Source organism: Bos indicus x Bos taurus, chromosome 13 (genome assembly GCF_003369695.1).
Source record: "Bos indicus x Bos taurus breed Angus x Brahman F1 hybrid chromosome 13, Bos_hybrid_MaternalHap_v2.0, whole genome shotgun sequence".
NCBI lineage: Eukaryota > Metazoa > Chordata > Mammalia > Artiodactyla > Bovidae > Bos > Bos indicus x Bos taurus.
The window spans coordinates 82,851,179-82,872,189 of NC_040088.1; the positions used below are offsets into that span (position 1 = coordinate 82,851,179).

Here is a 21,011-nt window from a genome sequence, read left to right on the forward strand (position 1 = left end):
TCTGATATTTTCTTTTATTGGTGAGAAGTTTATTCAAAGGTTGAGAATTTTGCATTGCAAACCAGGAACTGAGAGTAAGGATTCAGCCTATTGCAATATTTTGACACTAAATATATTTAGGAGTCATATATTTTGATAGCTATCTGAAAACCTTAAGACATATACTCTCTAAACCAACAGGATAATTATAATAGGTGTCAGGAATCTCCAAAAGCTTAGCAAAGAATCTGTTACAACTGCAGGTCAGGAGAGAATTTGTTCTGAGGGTTAAGAAGAGATTGGGAAATTTGCTCAGTCGTGTCTGACTCTTAGCAATCTCATGGACTGTAGAATACTGGAGTGGGTAGCCTTTCCCTTCTCCAGGGGATCTTCCCAACCAAGGGATCGAACCCAGGTCTCCAGCATTGCAGGAGGATTCTTTAACAGCTGAGCCACATGAGAAGCCCAAGAATACTGGAATCCCTTCTCCAGTGGATTGTCCTGACCCAGGAATCAAACTGAGGTCTCCTGCATTGCAGGAGAATTCTTTACCAACTGAACTATCAGGGAAGCCTTAAAAAGAGATTAGATGGAAGTTAATTGTGACCCTCACACATTGTTATAAAGTAGTTTTCTTTTCAAAGACAGTACCAGGGAAAATAAATAATTGTTCAAACTTCTGACAGCTTGAGAAGACTCTTGAGAGTCCCTTTTTAGACTGCAAGGAGATCCAACCGGTCCATTCTAAAGGAGATCAGTCCTGGGTGTTCTTTGGAAGGACTGATGCTAAAGCTTAAACTCCAGCATTTTGGCCACCTCATGCGAAGAGTTGACTCATTGGAAAAGACTCTGATGCTGGGAGGGACTGGAGGCAGGAGGAGAAGGGGACGACAGAGGATGAGATGGCTGGATGGCATCACCGACTCGATAGACGTGAGTCTGAGTGAACTCCGGGAGTTGGTGATGGACAGGGAGGCCTGGCGTGCTGCAATTCATGGGGTTGCAAAGAGTCGGACACGACTGAGCGACAGAACTGAACTGAACTGAACTGAACTTATAGCTTGAGTGATAACAAGGAGTTGCCATTTTTCATTATGTCATGCAAATGATTTCTGTGTGTGACATTTGGAGCACATGAAGGCCAGGAGTTGATGTTTTACCTCTGTAGGCACAGGGCACAGCCTTGGGCAGCATGGATGGATTCTGTGTGAATGCATTGGACTGCAGAAAAAAGGCTGTTTGAAGAGCAGAACATGATCCATCTCTGAATAACCAGTTAATATATTCTTATTAGTGATTGAGAAGTACAGTATATATGGTATATATATGTATATTTGGACTTTCCAGATTTTTTTTAAAAGAACAAAAAGTTTAATTTTATAAGAAATTGCAAAATTTGACACATAGCAATTGGATTTACATTCTATAAGGTCATTTTTTCCTAATATTAATACTGTAATTTTTTCTTTCTGGTTAGTGCCTACCTGGAATTGTTTTTTTCAACTTTCAACCTTTCTGTTATGTTTTGAGTGAATCTTATAAAAAGCTCCACCTCTGAACCTTGGACACATTATCCTGGCTCCATTCCTCAAATCCATCTGACCACTGGTTGGAATGTCCTCCTTTTTTTCTGCTGTAAACAGTGTCTTCATGTAGTCCTCTCATTCAGATCTGTTCATAGCTAAAAATTAGCTTTAATTCAGTCACTTATTACAAAAATATAATATTATAAGGTATTGGGCCCAGCAGGTGACATTTGCATGCATTTTAAGGAAATAATATGATGCTTCCTTGTAATGAGCACATATAATATTGACCTCGGGTCAATATTTTCCACAAGTGAAGAGTTACTTTGCCTGGCAAAGAAACACAGAAATCTAAAACTGAAATAGGTCGGTTTTAATCAGTTATTGCTTGGAAACATGTATACAGAAAACTTCATGTGCCTAGTACAGGAACCCTAATAGTCTTAAAGGTATTCTGAAACTGTTGTGGACTCAGACAAAGTATACGATAAAGATTTGTGGCTACAGTTTTGAAAACACAACTTGATTAATGAGGCTTTAGTAATTTTTTAGTAATCACCTAAAAAGACCACAAGATGGCAGAGTTTCTCTAAGAAGCTCAAGCAAATTCCTTAGAGTATGACAGTACAAGAAAATTGAAGTGGAATCTGTAAGAGGATGTTTTTGAATGCACTGAGAATATGACTTAATGCAGTGATTCAAAGGCACATCATTTACTGAATTCTAGAAAATAACTTAAAAAATTTATTAAGCATTTCTTAAATCATTTATTTTGCAAAAGGGCTTAAGACACTGTCCAGATGGACTTATAACTGGATGTGTTTAACGTTATTCATTCCAACTATATGGGCAGATACTACTTATAAAGCAAGTTACAGAATTCATATGTCCATGGGTCAGCACATATGCACACTGGCTTTCCATGTCTTCTAATTCCTTGGCCCATTTCAGAGTTTAATTTTGATGATGACATTGAATAATCAAGACAAGCATAAATAAGCTATGTTCAATATGCCAAATTTCCTAGAGAACTGTACAATGCATCTTAAAACTTCCACTGAACAGAGTTTGAGCAAAACAACCTTTTATATCCTAAATATCTCTTTTGCCTACTTGGGCTGCAGAGTACTATTCTTAGATAGTTGCCCTGGCTGAAGATAGAGCAATGACCAGTGCCATCAACAGAAGACGGATGACAGTTTTATAAGTCAGGAGTTGTGTGCATTCCTGTGAATAGTTTAAGGATTTGCTAGTGTATTTTATTTATTCAATAAGTATTTATTGAACACTTTAATTACATGTGTCAGTATTTAAAAACTTGAGGAGTCTTTAGATGTGTCTCTATTGCTGAATAAACAATTGGAGAGAAGAAATCTCAGACTATTCTAGATCAGTTAACAATCTGTTTTGTTTATTCAAAATTAAGCCAGAAGCAGATATATTATCTAATTGTATTGACAGTTACAAACGAGAAGCCAATGGGAGATACTTGAGTGACTTCAGTTTTGAGAACTATTTAAATAAAATCTTGGACTAGTTTTCATTAACCTCATCAGTTCTGAGCAAGTCATTCAGTCATTATTTCTGTTTGCTGGTGGCATTTAGTTTGGAGCCATTTCATTCTGTGCCCAGTAATTTTGTAGATAAACTATCTATAGACATAAAAATATCATAAAACTATTGGCTTTTTAGTGAATTTTTTTGAAGCTAAAAGGGCCTAAAATAGATGATTATAAAGCCATCATGAGGCAACATGGATCCTTCAAGTCCATGTCTAAATGGGCTTTGATTCCACACTAGCAAGTTCCTATCTGTAATAACTGTATGATTTAGCATGTGATACTTCTAGCTCAGATCGTATCTCCTCACTCATTTTTTACTGTTCGAGTGAAAAATAGAGTCCCAGGGGATAGTAAACAAGAAGGAATGTGCACTTTCTTCAAAGGCTGATGATATCTTATTTGCTCATAATGAATTAAATGAAAAATGTCAATTTTATGGTGATTAGGAAATTTGTAAAGGATCGCTGGGTGTCGAGCAATAAGAATATGACTAGAAAAAGAAAGTATGGAAACATTTAAATGGTTGATGCTCCCTAAGTAGTAATTTAGTTCTACTTAAAAATTGATTAAGGCCCAATTAAAAAAAAAGTTTAATTTTTTATGGATATCATATTATTAGTAATCATTAAGGTATATAAGTTGTTAGGGGATAGTGACCAAAAAAAAATCTCATGATGGAAGAAGGATAAACAATCCTACCAGAGTTCTGTTTGGTCATGAACTTCAAAGAAGTATAACTCTTACTAGATACGACCTTGATTTTTACTCTCAGATTCTCAGTGTTATAAAATCTGACTTGCTTTTGAAAAATAATATAGATGCATAATCTTTGTGGGAACTCATATAAATAGAACTGTAGACATGAGTAAAGTGGTAAAGAGATTCAAACATTTTTAGTTCTCTTTATAAATATGTTTTTTTTTTTTTTTTTTACTTCTGTTTACAGCATCTTCACAACTATTTCACAGTGACCCTTGGAGTTCCTGCTTGGTGTTCTTACTTCTTCTTTGTGATAGCCACCTTGATTTTTGGCCTTCTCATGGGTCTGGTAAGAGATAACGTGAATCTCTTGTCTTTAAAGCCAGTTGGTTTCATGCAAAACTAGAAAGCAGCCAAGAAAGAAAAAGCACATAAACAAACATCATTTTGTGTATAATCTAAGCAGTTAAATAACATTTGCTTGTATGATACTACTTTCAATGGAAATTTGAGATATAGTGGAAAATTCATTAAATTATTATCCCCCAATCCCCTCTCTTAAATATTCTGAAGATATGTGCCACCCAAAATATAGGCAGTGTTGAAGAGAGAAATAGAGACGTAACTTGAGTTGATAAGTTAGTTTCCAAGACAACTGAGTCAGCTGTGAATTCACACATTGCCTACTTGATTAGAACACTGTTGTGATAAGGCCAAAGCTGTGAATTTGTTCCTTGGATGAGCAAGATGATTTTTCCTATTTGTATCCTCAAATTGAAAATCTAAATGTAACCAGCTTATTATACTCCAGTTTTCCCAAGGTAGATTTTGTAAGATAATGTGGATTTAAAAAAAAATCACAATCATTGTTACATGAAAAAATGAGATGTAAACCATATCACTATGTCTTCTTTGGATTTGAAAATCCCTATCCATTAGGTATCTGTATACTTTCTTCCTAGAGTTTTAGATAGGGCTTGGAATAATTTTATACTTTATACTTAATTATGTGGGAAATGTAAATGCTTAAGTGTGTTTTTCTCTTGGTTATATATTTTTGAAATCTTTTTCTTTACCTACTCTTGATCAATTTGAGCTTTAAACTTGAGAAGTTCACAGAAGTTATTATACTATATACTAATCACATAGCTCTTAAACACTATATTATAGATAGGAATAATTGATGACTAAAAATTTATAGAAAAAGGATCACCCTTTAGGTAAGTTTGTTAGAGTCTGTCCTTACATTTTGTAATGTATTTCAGCTCTTTTTCACAGTCTTTTAAAAAATAAACTTAAGGAAAATGTTAGCAGTCACCTTTATAGCAAGCCATAACTTGGTGCTACAAAGTCATATTCCAGGGTGCCAAGAAGGCTTGCTTTTATTTTGCCATGAGTATGCTTACCTCATATATGGTTTGTATTTGTCATTTGACTGCTGATGTTAACTTCATGGATAGGGATAGAACTTAAGTGGTCCTGGGTAATTCAGTAGTCCTGGGTATGTTCCATTCTGCTATATTGATCTTATTGCTTATTAACGTGTCCTTAGTCCTCTGGCCTAAAATAATTTGACTTTGGATATAACTTTGTGGATATCAATGTATTTCTCCCATCTGCTGTCTGCTCTGGAGCTGCATGAGTGTGTGGCTTCTGTAGGAGAAACAATATGAGATCCTGGCTGATTCTGAGATGGAGTTATTCTGGATGTAGTTGAGTATGGGCCTATTGGAAGTGAAAGTGAAGTCGCTCAGTGGTGTCCGACTCTTTGTGTCCCCAAAGACTGTAGCCTACCAAGCTCCTCCGTCCATAGGATTTTCCAGGCAAGAATATTGGAGTGGGTTGCCATTTCCTTCTCCAGGAGACCTTCCCAACCCAGGGATTGAACCCAGGTCCTCCTGCGTTATAGGCAGATGCTTACTGTCTGAGCCACCAGGGAAGCCCAAACATTGAAAACTCTTCTCACATAAATAGTTTAGAATTTTATTTTTGAGGTTGACTTTAAGTTGAAAAAGTCAGGCCTATCTGGGCCCTAAGTTTATTTGGAAACTGAGTCAAATTATCAGTGTAGGAAGGTTATTAGAGACTTGATCTGAAGAAGGGAGTTGATTCTAGACTATTCAAGTGACCAAGTGATACTGTTCCTTTAAAGAAGTTGGGAAGAGAACGTTATTTAAGGAAATAATAATTCCAAAGCAGTAATAGACTCATATGTTTTCTATTAATACATTTCCGTAAAACAGCTAGCATGTATCTCTGCTCAACGTGCATTTTCTGTACCTCTAATGTGTGTTGAAAGTGACACAACAGCTAGAAGCTTTGCCTTCAGTGAGGTCTCAGGTTCACTGATCCCTATCACCTTTGCCTTTAACTGGGGACTGAAAGCAAGGCATGGGTGTCGTCATGTGAAGCTTGATCTCCATGACCTCATAGGGTCTCCTTCCTTCTGTGAGTCATCAGTTCAGTTCAGTTGCTCAGTCATGTCCGACTCTTTGCAACCCCATGGACTGCAGAACGCCAGGCCTCCCTGTCCATCACCAACTCCTGGAGTTTACTCAAACTCACGTCCATCGAGTTGGTGATCCATCCAACCATCTCATCTTCTGTCATCCCCTTCTCTTCCTGCCCTTAATCTTTCCCAGCTTCAAGGGATTTTCTAATGAGACAGTTCTTCGTGTCAGGTGGTGAAAGTATTGGAGTTTCAGCTTCAACATCAGTCCTTCTAATGAATATTCAGGATGATTTCCTTTAGGATGGACTGCTTTGATCTCCTTGCTGTCCAAGGGACTTCTCAAGAGTCTTCTCTAGCACCACAGTTCAAAAGCATCAATTCTTTGGTGCTCAGTTTTCTTTATAGTCCAACTCTTATGTCCATACATGACCACTGGAAAAACCATAGCTTTGACTAGAAGGACCTTTATCGGCAAAGTAATGTCTCTGCTTTTTAATATGCTGTCTAGGTTGGTCATAGCTTTTCTTCCAAGGAGCAAGCATCTTTTAATTTCATGGCTGTAGGCACCGTCTGCAGTGATTTTGGAGCCCAAGAAAATAAACTCGGTCACTGTTTCCATTGTTTCTCCATCTATTTGCCATGAAGTGATGGGACTGGATGCCATGATCTTTGTTTTCTGAATGTTGAGTTTCAAGCCAGCTTTTTCACTCTCTTCTTTCACTTTCATCAAGAGGCTCTTTAGTTCTTCTTTGCTTTCTGCCATAAGGGTGGTATCACCTGCATATCTGAGGTTATTGATATTTCTCCTGGCAATCTTGATTTCAGCTTGTGCTTCATCCAGCCCAACATTTTGTGTGATGTACTCTGCATGTAAGTTAAATAAGCAGGGTGACAATACACAGCCTTGACGTACTCCTTTCCCAATTTGGAGGCAGTCTGTTGTTCCATTTCCGATTCTAGCTGTTTCTTTACCTGTGTACTTGAGATTTCTCAGGATGCAGTTCAGGTGGTCTGGTATTCCCATCTCTTTAAGAATTTTCCACAGTTTATTATGATACACACAGTCAAAGGCTTTGACGTAATTAATAAAGCAGAAGTAGATGTTTTTCTGGTATTTCTTTGCTTTTTCAGTGATCCAGTGGATGTTGGCAATTTGATCTCTGGTTCCTTTGCCTTTTCTAAATCCAGCTTGAACATCTGGAATTTCACATCTGGAACAGTACAGTTCCTGTACTGTTGAAGGCTGGCTTGGAGAATTTTGAGCATTACTTTGCTAGTGTGTGAGATGAGTGCAATTGTCTGGTAGTTTGAACATTCTTTGACATTACCTTTCTTTGAGATTGGAATGAAAACTGACCATTTCTAGTCCTGTGGCCACTGCTGAGTTTTCCAAGTTTGCTGGCATATTGAGTGGTTATCTGGGTCATGAAGATATTTTTTGTGTATCAGATCAGATCAGTCGCTCAGTCGTGTCAGACTCTTTGCGACCCCATGAATTGCAGCATGCCAGGCTTCCCTGTCCATCACCAACTCCCGGAGTTCACTGAGACTCACGTCCATTGAGTCAGTGATGCCATCCAGCCATCTCATCCTCTGTCGTCCCCTTCTGCTCTTGCCCGTAATCCCTCCCAGCATCAGACTCTTTTCCAATGAGTCAACTCTTTGCATGAGGTGGCCAAAGTACTGGAGTTTCAGCTTTAGCATCATTCCTTCCAAAGAAATCCCAGGGTTGATCTCCTTTAGAATGGACTGGTTGGATCTCCTTGCAGTCCAAGGGACTCTTAAGAGTCTTCTCCAACACCACAGTTCAAAAGCATCAATTCTTCAGCGCTCAGCCTTCTTCACAGTCCAACTCTCACATCCATACATGACCACTGGAAAAACCATAGCCTTGACTAGACGGACCTTTGTTGGAAAAGTAATATCTCTGCTTTTGAATATGCTATCTAGGTTGGTCATAACTTTCCTTCCAAGGAGTAAGCGTCTTTTAATTTCATGGCTGCAGTCACCATCTGCAGTGATTTTGGAGCCCAGAAAAATAGTCTGACACTGTTTCCACTGTTTCCCCATCTATTTTCCATGAAGTGATGGGACCAGATGCCATAATCTTCGTTTTCTGAATGTTGAGCTTTAAGCCAACTTTTTCACTCTCCACTTTCACTTTAATCAAGAGGCTTTTGAGTTCCTTTTCACTTTCTGCCATAAGGGTGGTGTCATCTGCATATCTGAGGTTATTGATATTTCTCCTGGCAATCTTGATTCCAGCTTGTGTTTCTTCCAGTCCAGTGTTTCTTATGATGTACTCCGCATATAAGTTAAATAGGCAGGGTGACAATATACAGCCTTGACGTACTCCTTTTCCTATTTTGCACCAGTCTGTTGTTCCAACTCATGTCCAGTTCTAACTGTTGCTTCCTGACCTGCATACAAATTCTTGCCACGTCTTCTTAATGTCTTCTGCTTCTGTTAGGCCCATACCATTTCTGTCCTTTATTGTGCCAGTCTTTGCATGAAATGTTAATATATGCATTGCCCAGGAAGGGCACGACGTTTCCCATAGAGAAGTGATTTCCTGATCAAGTCTTTGTTTCCCATAAGCTTCACCATTACATCTTTCTTTTTTTCCATAATTTTAAAAGATGGGAAGTCAAAGTAGGACTGCTAGTTTGGTTTTTGTTTGCTGTCTTTATTGAGACTAGTAATGGTTGAAATATTTTTCAAGTGTTATTTTTTTGTTGTTAATTAATTTATTTTAATTGGAGGCTGATTACTTTACAGTATTGTAGTGGTTTTTGACATACATTGACATGAATCAGCCATGGGTGTACATGTGTTCTCCATCCTGAACCCCCCTCCCACCTCCCTCTCCATCCCATCCCTCAGGGTCATCCCAGTGCACCGGCCCTGAGCGCACTGTCTCATGCATCAAACCTGGACTGGTGATCTATTTCACATATGGTAATAAACATGTTTCAATGCTATTCTCTCAAATCACCCCACCCTCTCCTTCTCCCAGAGTCTAAAAGTCTGTTCTTTACATCTGTGTCTGTTTTGCTGTCTCGCATATAGCATCGTCATTACCATCTTTCTAAAGTCCATATATACATGTGTTAATGTACTCTACTGGTGTTTTTTTTTCTGACTTACTTCACTCTGTATAATAGGCTCCAGTTTCATCCACCTCATTAGAACTGATTCAAATGCATTCTTTTTAATGGCTGAGTAATATTCCATTGTGTATATGTACCACAGCTTTCTTATCCATTCATCTGCTGATGGAAATCTAGGTTGCTTCCATGTCCTGGCTATTATAAACAGTGCTGCAATGAACACTGGGGTACATGTGTCTTCTGGTTTCCTTGGTGCGTGTTCCCAGCAGTGGGATTGCTGGGTCATATGGCAGTTCTATTTCCAGTTTTTTTGAGGAACCTCCACACTGTTCTCCATAGTGGCTGTACTCGTACCATGTTATTTTTCATATGTAACCCAAGGGCTCAGTTTTAGAAATGAAGTTTCTATATTCTATAGAATATATTTCCGTATATTTTTCTGTTTCTATATTCTGCACTTTAAACCAACATGGGGAAGGCCTGTAAATGTACATCAGATTGCTCTGGTTGCATCACTTTCTGATGGCAACTCTGCTTTGAAGGATGGAAAATAGCAAAGCTGCGGACAGGCAGAAAAGCCATGGAATATATGGGCAGCAAACTTTTGCCTGTCTTATCTGATCTCCATTTCAGTTGCTGTAGATACTGTCTGAATTTTGCAACTTGGGTGAACCATTTTTCTATTGCGTTGGCCAGTAGTTCATTTGGGTTTTCCCCAAGATCTTGTGGGAAAACTGGAATGAACTTTTTTGGTCAACCCAGTATATGCTGCTGACCGCTTCCTAGCACAGAGCTTCCACAGAGAGGGTCTCCAGTATCAGGAGGTGTAGCTCTCACTCTCTATGAAAGATGGCAAATCTGTCTGCTCTCCTCTTTTAGATGCCTGGCTGTCTGCTAAGCTGAAACCTGAACATCTAACTGTTGGAGGGAAGAGGGAGAGGAGGGTACCATTCCTGTATAGGCCCTGTTTGTAAACAGTGCCATGTTTAGTGGTTCAGAAAGTGTCCCATCACGAGAGAGTGGTTCTTTAGATTGGAAAATAGATCCTGAACTGATGGAACAAGAGGATTTTCCTCCCAATTTCTGGGAAGGATGACGGTGTAATGGAGTTATGTATGTAGTGTTAGAGACATGAAGCAGCCCTTAGTGGTAGACTGACCCCAGACTTGTCCTTTTGAGAGAATGCAAGTCATGGGAAATAGATGGGGAAACAGTAGAAACAGTGTCAGACTTTATTTTTGGGGGCTCCAAACTCACTGCAGATGGTGACTGCAGCCATGAAATTAAAAGATGCTTACTCCTTGGTAGAAATGTTATGACCAACCTAGATAGCATATTCAAAAACAGAGACATTACCTTGCCAACAAAGGTCCGTCTAGTCAAGGCTATGGTTTTTCCTGTGGTCATGTATGGATGTGAGAGTTGGACTGTGAAGAAAGCTGAGAGCCGAAAAATTGATGCTTTTGAACTGTGGTGTTGGAGAAGACTCTTGAGAGTCCCTTGGACTGCAAGGAGATCCAACCAGTCCATCCTAAAGGAGATCAGTCCTGGGTGTTCTTTGGAAGGAATTATGCTAAAGCTGAAACTCCAGTACTTTGGCCACCTCATGCGAAGAGTTGACTCATTGGAAAAGACTCTGATGCTGGGAACGATTGTGGGCAGGAGGAAAAGGGGACGACAGAGGATGAGATGGCTGGATGGCATCACCGACTTGATGGACATGAATTTGGGTGAATTCTGGGAGTTGGTGATGGACAGGGAGGCCTGGCGTGCTGCAATTCATGTGGTCACAAAGAGTTGGACACAACTGAGCGACTGAACTGAACTGACTGAAGTGAGAAAACAGTTAAGTGACTTGCCCAGGGTCATACAGCTGACAGGGTTGAGGCTGGTGTCCCGTAAGTCTCTTCTAGGCCCCCTTATGTGCATTCTAGATGGCCCAGGTATCTCACAGGTGGGACTTACTCCCTCCCAGGCTTTATTGTAAATGCCAATTATTTGTGACTGGAAGGTGTTTCTTCTTTCCTTTGCAATGTGACCAAACCAAAAATTTCTGCTTCAGTTGGTATTAAGAAAGGCAAAAGGAAAAAGAAAGTCACAAAAAAGCATTATGTTCAGTGAATAGCTACTATAAGCATGTGGCTGTCATTTGGTTTTCAGACTCTGTCTTTTCAGGTGGAAGTGTTTTCCTCTTTGTTGTTCACATCAGTTTAAGAGCTTGGAGCTTGCTCCTCTCCAACACTCGGTGCTTCGTGCATCCCACTGCCCTGCACGTGGGTTTCCTCTGTCTGTCATTTAGGCGTTTCTCTGGATCCAAGCTCCAATACTTTGGCCACCTGATGCAAAGAGCTGACTAATTGGAAAAGACCCTGATGCTGGGAAAGATTAAAGGCGGGAGGAGAAGGGGACAACAGAGGATGAGATGGTTGAATGGCATCACCGACTCAATGGACATGAGTTTGAGTAAACTCTGGGAGGTAGTGAAGGACAGGGCAGCCTGGCGTGCTGCAGTCAATGGGGTCGCAGAGTCGGACATGAGTGACTGACTGAACAACAGCTGGATCCAACAGCCTCTGTGCAGCGTGGTGCTGCTTACATGAGTCAGACCACTGGTGGTGCTCGTCCTCTCCTAACCGTGTCCAGGGCCCCAAAGGCCACCTCTCTTAAGTGGTCATTCTGGATCCTTCCCCACCCCCAGGACTGGTTGTTGTCTCTGTATCTCTGAAGTATCTATCAAAGAGCTTTCTTCATTTTTTTATGAGTTGCCTGATACATATTGCTTTACAACTTCTTTTTTTATCTTTTTCTGAACCCTTCCCCCCAGATTTTAACATGATATCTTAAATGTAATGAACCAAGTATTAAGTAAAGTAATAAATAACTATGCAGGTGGGAATAGTCAAAGTGAGTTACTCATTTGATGTTTATAACATTGAATCAAAAGGACATGACTTTAGAGTTTTAAAAGTTTTGAACCCCTTAAATTTATGAAGTACTGTTCCTATTTTAAAGATTGGGCAGTTGTTCACAGTGAAGGTGAAGCCCAAGAGTTAGTTCGGTACAGGAGGACCAGTGCAGCCCTTCTCAACGGGCGGCTTCCTCCCACGCTGGTCTCTCTCTGCTGCGCAGTACTGTGCGGAGGCCGTGCGGAGGGTGTAGGGAGTGAGGGACCCCGACTGCCTCAGTCCCATTTCACACATCGTCCCATCAGTTTCATCACCGCAGCACACGATCCGGGTGTGGAACATGAGCCAGAATGAACCTTCCTCTAGGAAGCTTGTAGTTTATCAAGGGAAGCAGCTTAGTAGTAGTAAGTAGAAAGTGAGTCAATGCTGCAATCAAGGTTGGAGGTGAGGCCAGTCACTCTTTAAAATAAGATCTAGTTCACATCATTGATATGTTTTCTTAGTTTGTCCCTCTAGTAATTTGTTTTTTAAATTATTATTATTATTTTCCCACTGCTTTTTTTTTTAATTTGAGGCTAATTACTTTATAGTATTGTGGTGGTTTTTGCCATACATTCACATGAATCAGCCATGGGTGTACATGTGTTCCCCATCCTGACCCTCCCTCCCCATCCCATCCCTCAGGGTCCTGCCAGTGCACCTCTAGTAATTTCTTACAGCACTCTTAGTAATTCTACACCCTGAAATACTCTTCCACATAATCAGGAGTTTCCCACTGGTGAATGACAACCCATATACAGACTCATTTTATTTATCATACTGTTGTTCAGTCACCAAGTCATGTCCGACTCTACACGACCCCATGGACTGCAGCACTCCAGGCTTCCCTGTCCCTCACCATCTCCCTCAGTTTCCCAAGTTCATGTCCGTTGACTCAGTGATGCTATCCAACCATCTCATCCTCTGTTGCCTGTTTCTCCTTCTGCCTCAGTCTTTCCCAGCATCAGGGTCTTTTCCAGTGAGTCAGCTGTTTGCATGGGGTGGCCACAGTATTGGAGCTTCACCTTCAGCATCAGTCCTTCCAAAAAGTGTTCCAGGTTGATTTCCTTTAAGACTGACTGGATTGACCTCCTTGCAGTCCAAGGGATTCTCAAGAGTCTTCTCCAACATCACAATTCAAAAGCATTAATTCTTCAGTTCTCTGCCTTTATTGTCCAGCTTTCATATCAGTACATGACTACTGGGAAAACCATAGCCTTGACTATATGCACCTTTGTTGGCAAAATGATGTCTTTGCTTTTTAACACTATTATCTAGGTTTGTCATAGCTTCCCCGCCAAGAAGTAGTCGTCTTCGGATTTCATGGCTACAGTCACCTTCCTCATTGGTTTTAGAGCCAAGAAGAGGAAATGTGTCACTGCTTCCACCTTTGCCCCTTCTGTTTGCCATGTAGTAAAGGGACGGCTCAGAGATTAAAGCGTCTGCCTGCAATGCGGGAGACCTGGGTTAGATCCCTGGGTCGGGAAGATCCCCTGGAGAAGGAAATGGCAACCTGCTCCAGTATTCTTGCCTGGAGAATCCCATGGATGGAGGAGCCTGCCAGGCTACAGTCCACGGGGTCACAAAGAGTCGGACACGACTGAGCGACTTCACTTCACTTCACAAAGGGACCAGATGCCAGGGTCTTAGTTTTCTGAATGTGGAGTTTTAAGCTGGCTCTTTCACTCTCCTCCTCCATCTTCCCTCATCAAGAGGCTCTTTAGTTCCTCTTTGCTTTCTGCCATGAGAGTGGTATCATTTGTCATAGTAGGGTTTTTTAAAGGATCACTTCAGACTTGGCTGAGAGTGTCTGTTTTCTTATACTTGCTTATTATTTTTAGTGGACTGTGTGTATACATTTGACTTTGTGACCTCTGTTTGAAATTAATAGTATTTTCCAGCATTATATCCACATTTGAAAAATAGAAAATTCTTAATTATACCCTTGCCTTGTATTTTTGAGGACTTTTGACCAATTGCTCTGTATTTATCTATGAATATCTGGTTATAGAAGCAAGGCCTAACTTTAAGGTTGTTTGGTAGTAAATGTTCTATTTACTCACTGTAAAATCACTGTTTTCCCTCCAGGTCTTGGTAGTAATATCTGAATGTTTCTACTTGCCACTTCCAAGGAATTTATCTGAACATTCTGGTAAGGATGACAAGTTTATGAGATAGAGTATCTTTAGAAGTCTGTGGTATGCCCTTCTGTGCTCATAGTGAATTTTCCTGTGGTTTGCTGGTGACCAAACATTCACCACCACCAAATTTCTTGAAATGTGTTCTCTAGATAGATTTGAGCAAGCATTCTTTTTTTTCCTCTCTTACATTAAAGAACATTTCATTTTGGCCATTACTTTTTCCCTTGAATTGTATGCCTTTCATTAATCAGTTGACATGTTTTCCTTCATTCAAACTGGGATGAGCAAGGCAGGAGGGGAAGTGGCACTTACTGAGTTTCTCCTGTGTACCAGTAATGACTCTGAGCCATTAAAGCAGTCTTCCCAAATCCTTTCAGTACTTCACACTGTTTCTGGGACCAAATACCCCTGGATTTCCATGCTTTTACTCCTGTTGTTTGCAGGAAGACTTTGTTTTTTTGGCCATACTTGTGTCCTGTGGGATCTTTCTTTCCTGACCAGGATTGTACCTGCACTTCCTGAAGGGGAAGTGCAGAGTCCTAACCATTGGACTGCTAGGGAAGTGTTGAAGACTCCTGAGACTTTGTAATTGTTGAATTTTATGTGAGTTTAACTAAATAAGCTTATATTTCTTTTTTAATTCTTAAAGTTTTTAAGGCTTTCAGACTTCCATATATAATTATAAACTATGTTATATTCCTTAGAATTCTTAAAAGTAACAAAATCCCGGTTTAAAGTAACTTAGGGGAAGAAAGAAAAATCTATTAGTTTACAAAGCTGAAAAATCCAAGGATGTTCTGGTTTCATGCTCAGCCCAAAGATGATCGCTTTCTGTCTCTGTGAAGCTGATTCAGTGGCTTTAAACAGCCCCAACTCACATTTCATCAGTTTAACAATCCCTGTAGAAGGAGAGAAAGTTATCCTCCTCACTCTGGCCAAAAATTCCTGGACAGGATTCCAACTGGCTCTGCTTAAGTCAGAGTTTGAACCAATTACCATGACCAGTGAGTGTTTTGCTGAGCATTCTACAAAGTGCATAACACAGAGCACAGAGGAATCTTTGCCCTCCATGCCCCTGGGCTGTGCCCAAGTCAGCTCGGTCAGCGAGTCTCCAGAGAGAGGTGGAGACACCCTGGATGGGGCTAGGATGCCATCCAGAGATCTGTCCTTTGCAGTAACATGGTTTCATGATGGAGAAAGCCATCCTGTACCCCATTGTTTCATTTTACAGCAAAATGCAATCGACTGCTGAATGACCTTTTTAAAATTGAAGTATAGTTGGTGTCCAACGTTGTATTTGTTTCAGGTGTACAATAGAGTTGATTCATTATTTTTATAGGTTATACTCCATTTTAAGTTATGATACTGGTTCTATCTCTATGCTGTGTATTACACCCTTGTATCTTGTAGATTTTATACCTTGTAGCTTGTACTTCTTTTCCCCTTCCCCTGTCTTGCCCCTCCAGTTGGTAACCACTAGTTTGTTGAATCAGTACAAAGCATTAGTTTGTATGAGTCTGTTTCTGTTTTATAATATTCATTCGTTTGTTTTATTTTTTTAGATTCTACATACTAGTGAAAGCATTTTGAATGCCCATTGTTTAATCAGAGAATGTTCCCCTCTCTTTCTTCCACAGAGCAGAATCTCAGGTCAGAGGAGGTTCATTTAACTGAACAGTTGCAGGATGTAGAGGAGGAAAAGGATGATTCAAATGAAGAAGAGAACAAGGACAGCCTTGTAGATGATGAGGATGAGAAAGAGGACCTTGGTTACGAGGAGGAAGCAGAGGAGGAAGAGGAGGACGGCCCAGCTGCTGGCGGGGACGAGGAGAAGAGTGATGCCCGGGACCCGGAGCCCCCGAGGGAGGCCCGGGAGGACGAGGGGTCCAGTGAGATTGGAGATGACAGCCTGGAGCAGCCCCGCCCGGCTGGCACAGAGGCGCTGGGAGACTCGTTGAGACAGCGCAGAAGTCAGCATGCTGACAAGGGACCGTCGGCCTGAGACTGGAATACAGACCAAAAGAATATGTTAACTTCCCCTTTTGTCTGCAGTTTAAACCAAATTCTTATTTTCTTTTTGAATGAGCAAGCTTCTCTTAAACAATAATCTTTAGCCATTTAGTCTCATGGCATTAAGCCTCGTGTATGTTAGGGAGAATCTTTCAGGCATGACAATCAGGATACAGAAAAGCAAACATGGTGCTGGGGTCTGTTTGGGGCCGGGGGTGAGCACACGTTTACTCGGGGCTACAGAGCTCTGACCAGAGAACGCAGTCCCCAGCGTCAGGAGCACTGTCACGGGCACAGACAGGGCTGCAGGCCCTTACCGTGAGAGCAGGGCAAGCTGAGCACCCTGAGTGTAGCAGCCATCTTGGTTCCTCTTGTTTGAATATTGATTTTTGTCAAACTGTAAGAAACATCAGGCCATCAGGCACCATATAAAGGGGTACTTTTTAGAGATAGAAGTTGAGAGGGCCTTGGAGATTATTGTAGAAAAAAGCTTGGAAATGTTTCTAACTCTGAACCTCCCTTCTTGTGTTTTATTTCTTACCTTTAACATTTCCAGTTTTCCCACCATGGGCCTGTGGGCTCCCCATCCTCTGAACAGTACTTCCTCAGTGAGAGGACTCGGGCAGCAGTCAGCTTGATATTAGCTGTATTTATTTTTCCTTAAGGGTTTAGATAATCAAGCAGCACAGCCCATGAAGCCATGACTGCCAAGGGTCTCAAACAAAATGTTGTAACCTTCAGAGATTCAAAAAGAAGTAGCGGTTTTACAGGAGAGATTTTGGTTGTTTTTAGCCAAAACGTGGTATTTTTAAATTTTTTTTCCAAAAGCTCCTTTAGCAATATTCTTTGAAGCCAGAAATCTCCTACGTCTTTGCCAGTACAAGGTAATCTTATGATGAAACCTTGAATACTGTATTGTTTTGTTTCCATTTCAAGGGGTTCCCTGGCTCTTGAACCAGTTTAATAATAACTGAAAAAACATTTCTGATTTTCCTTCACTGATAACGCTTTTGATGAAAGAACTAATGAAATTGTGTATCTGAAAATGAAAGGTTTGATTTCGTTTCCTTCTTCCTTAATCTTGTAAAGAATTTTATTTCCATACATCTCAATATTTAGTCTGCTAAAAGTACCCAGGGGGCCCAATGTCCTTTAGAAAATCCATCCATCTATCTGATTTATGCCTTAGAATAAATTCATAATATTAGATTCCAAGCTTATGAAAGGTGTCTAAAGTTTATTGTACACCCCTTGAGTCCAGATGGAATAATAAGTAGTACAGGTTTATGGAATTCAAAAAGCTTCTGTCATTTTTTTCTTTTTAATTTATTTTTTATTGAAGGATAATTGCTTTACAGAATTTTGTTGTTTTCTATCAAACCTCAACATGAATCAGCCATGGGTATACATATATCCCCTCCCTTTTGAACCTCCCTCCCATCTCCCTGCCCATCCCACCCCTCTAGGTTGATTCAGAGCCCCTGTTTGAGTTTCCTGAGCTATACAGAAAATTCCCGTTGGCTATCTAGTTTACATATGGTAATGTAAGTCTCCATGTTACTCTGTAATCTTTAAGAAGAAATATGCAGTACACTCCTATCTGCTGTTTAGATAACCCTTACCTTGTATTAACTTTGAACATGGGCTTACTGGAGGAGGGGGAGGTTCTGAAACTCTGCCCTGATGTGGCTGAATGAGCCTATTGCAAGCCTCACACAAAGGGAGTTTTTATTCTGACAGAATCCAGTTTTTAGAGTTGGTTATTTTTCATCTTTCCCACTTAGTTACCTGATAGTCTCATCCCCCAGTGTGATGACATTAAGAGTTGCCGATAATTTTTCTCTTTAGACAGCAACACAATCTCAAGTTTGAGGCCATCACAGAACTGACAGGCTGGGAAAACCTTGACTTGTGCTCACTTCTCGCCCGACCACCATCTGGGGCTCTGACACCTCACCCAAAGTCCCAGTTCCAGTGGTACCTCCAGAGAGGCAGCTCCATCTCCCTGATACCAGGAAGCCTTTCTGGAGCAGAGACAAGCTGAACCTGCCCTCCTGGCACTGGATTCTGTTTCTTTTCTAATCAGCTGAAACAAAATTTTCAAAGATAATTGAATTCAAGTTCAATAGTATTGGAATAAGAAAGGCTTCATAGTTTGGCTTTTCTGTATGATACTTCTCCCCAATCCCCTGCCCCCATATTGAAATAATTCTTTTTCTGTCAGTGAAGTATTTTACTAAAGGGGATGGAATGAAGAAATAAAATCTACTTTGGCTTTTTATAAATGTAAGGCCAATTTCCAGTTGGACTTCTGATAGTATTTAATTATATAATAAGAAAAATGTATTTTCTTTCTCAACAATACATAAAAAAATAGAGGAAGAGGAGAAAACAGTTTGGAGATGTGGATTCATTAAAAGTTGAAGTATTTGCTATGGGGACTTTTTACAGTTTTTTTTTTTTTTTTTTTTTTAATATTCTGATGAGAGATGTACACAATCGAATTTAATTTCTTTCTACTTGCAACTTTAGGTTCATTTTAAGTTCTTCCTGAATATAAAACTAAAGGAAAATATCAACCCAAAATAATTTAAAATTAGATTAACATTTCAATAGGAGTTGATAGATTTTTCCTGTAGGTAATAAGTAGTCCTTAATCCAGAAGTCAAGTGCATAGAAATATGATTTTTATTCAAAAAATAATCATACCTCCCTGTATTGCAATATCAGTTACTTAGTTATAGAATATCAAAGTTAGGTAAATTAAATAAACTGTTCACTTGGGAATGGGTGCAGTGCCTTCTGTGTGAGAAGTGAGAGCATAATGCCTGTTCACTGGTTAGAGGGAAAGTTTGAAACCTCCAGTTACTGTTTCCTTGATTTCTTCCTTTTATTATTTGTCTCTTGGCGAACAACCCCAGCTTGCTTAGAGTTCTCATTCTGAAGCAACATGTAGGCAGTCTACTTCTTTCTTTCCCATTTAACTGTAAGTGTGAATGGATGAGAAGCTGGTTCATTCAACTCACATGGCTTGAACCCATGAGTACAAACCCGCCGCTTTATCTTGGCACAAGATCCCAGTTAGCCACAAGCTTCTCTGATTACAAGAAGAAATCCAAAATTACTACTGTGATAAAAAGCAAGCAAGCTTTGGTCAGGCTGACTCTGATGGTGGAGAAAGCCAAATTTTGACTCTTATGGCCCAAATCCTTGTTGATAGCTGTGGTATTTCTGTAAGATTTGTGTATGTGTGATTTGGGTAGATGATAGAAGTGTCTTTTAAGGCAAGTACTTGGCATGTGACTTATTACCAAGTCCTTTAAGAGTGGAGCCTGATTTACAGAATGAGAAACATTAAAGAGTCCAAAGAAGAGTTGAAATGATAAGACGTACCTGAGCTTTTAGCCTAAAACCTTAAATTGGCATGAAGTAAGAAAAGGAAGGGGAGACTGGTGCTTTTTATAATGTGTATCAGTAGTTTCATTATGTCCTTTATCTCAGTGTTAAAGTGTTATTTCTGCCAGTCTTATAAATGTGTGGTTCACCCATCCTTTCAAATAATAACATTTGGGAAAATGGTGATGTAAATCTTCTGTGCCAATAGAAAAGTTCCTTCTTGTTCAGTATCTGTTTATATCAGTCTACATTATGATCCCCTTTAGAAGATTATAGCTTATCTTGAAAACCAAAAGTGGAGTCAAGTCAGATCGATCTGGATGGGGCAGCTTTTTGAGCATCTTTCCTGAGCCAGGAGGTTTGCTTGAAAGGCCTTTGATAGTTTCAGATCAGGACACATGGCCTTCAGATGGCTTATTCTCAGCGAAGCTTCTTGTGAACTGTGACATTGTATATATGTGACTCAAACAACTTTAACATGTTTCTGGTGTATTTTAATCATAATTGTTACTAAACAGTGCAAATGTAGCTTCTTCATGCAAATGTAGCTTTATACTAAAAATACTATTTATTTGTACTGCAATCCATTATAAATTTGTTATTTATATTCTTGTAATTGTCTTAATTTTTTAGCCTAGTGATACTTATTTTTCTCTTCATCTGTATTTTCCTCAAATGGCATCAGCAGCAACTGGAGTAGGAGATCAAGATATGAGCCTCAAGCGTACATTGCCTGAATTACAGATCACCTTATCACAGAATTGTATGTGATCCTTGATGCTATTTGTTTTCATTTTATTGTAAATTTCCACTTGCATCAAAACATAATGATGGTGATAACTAAGTAAAAAGAAAACAAAACAAAAGTTCTTTTTCATACACGAAATTCACAGAAGTCATTTGCCTAGGCAGTGAAAAATATTACTTTGTTAAAAAGTAATTTTCATGTGTCCATCCTCCATCCTGTCTGTTCATTGTTCCTCTCTTCCTCCTCCTTGACTTGATGCATCCCGAACCCTTGCTTTAGCTTCTCTGAGAGGTTCACAAAAACTCAGGAATGAGTGCAAAGATCCAAGGCTTTCTCCTCATCATAGTTGTGTTGTCTATGGAAACTCACTGCCCTCAGGTCCCCTCTTTCCTGAGGTCTGGAAGTGGCCGGCAGTGGAGCAGATGGCAAGGGATGCTACTAAC

The 21,011-nt window shown here is 39.9% G+C and overlaps 1 protein-coding gene across 1 annotated transcript in view; it reads left to right on the plus strand.

Moving 5' to 3' along the window:
- The window catches only part of TMX4 (thioredoxin related transmembrane protein 4), a 56,116-nt gene extending 35,535 nt beyond the window's left edge, over positions 1-20,581 (plus strand). The window contains exons 6-8 of the mRNA XM_027560331.1: positions 4,014-4,115; positions 14,362-14,425; positions 16,052-20,581. Of these exons, the coding sequence (XP_027416132.1) occupies positions 4,014-4,115; positions 14,362-14,425; positions 16,052-16,416 (531 nt within the window). The 3' untranslated portion in view covers positions 16,417-20,581. The remainder of the gene's footprint in view (positions 1-4,013; positions 4,116-14,361; positions 14,426-16,051) is intronic.
- The last annotated feature ends 430 nt before the right edge of the window (positions 20,582-21,011 follow it).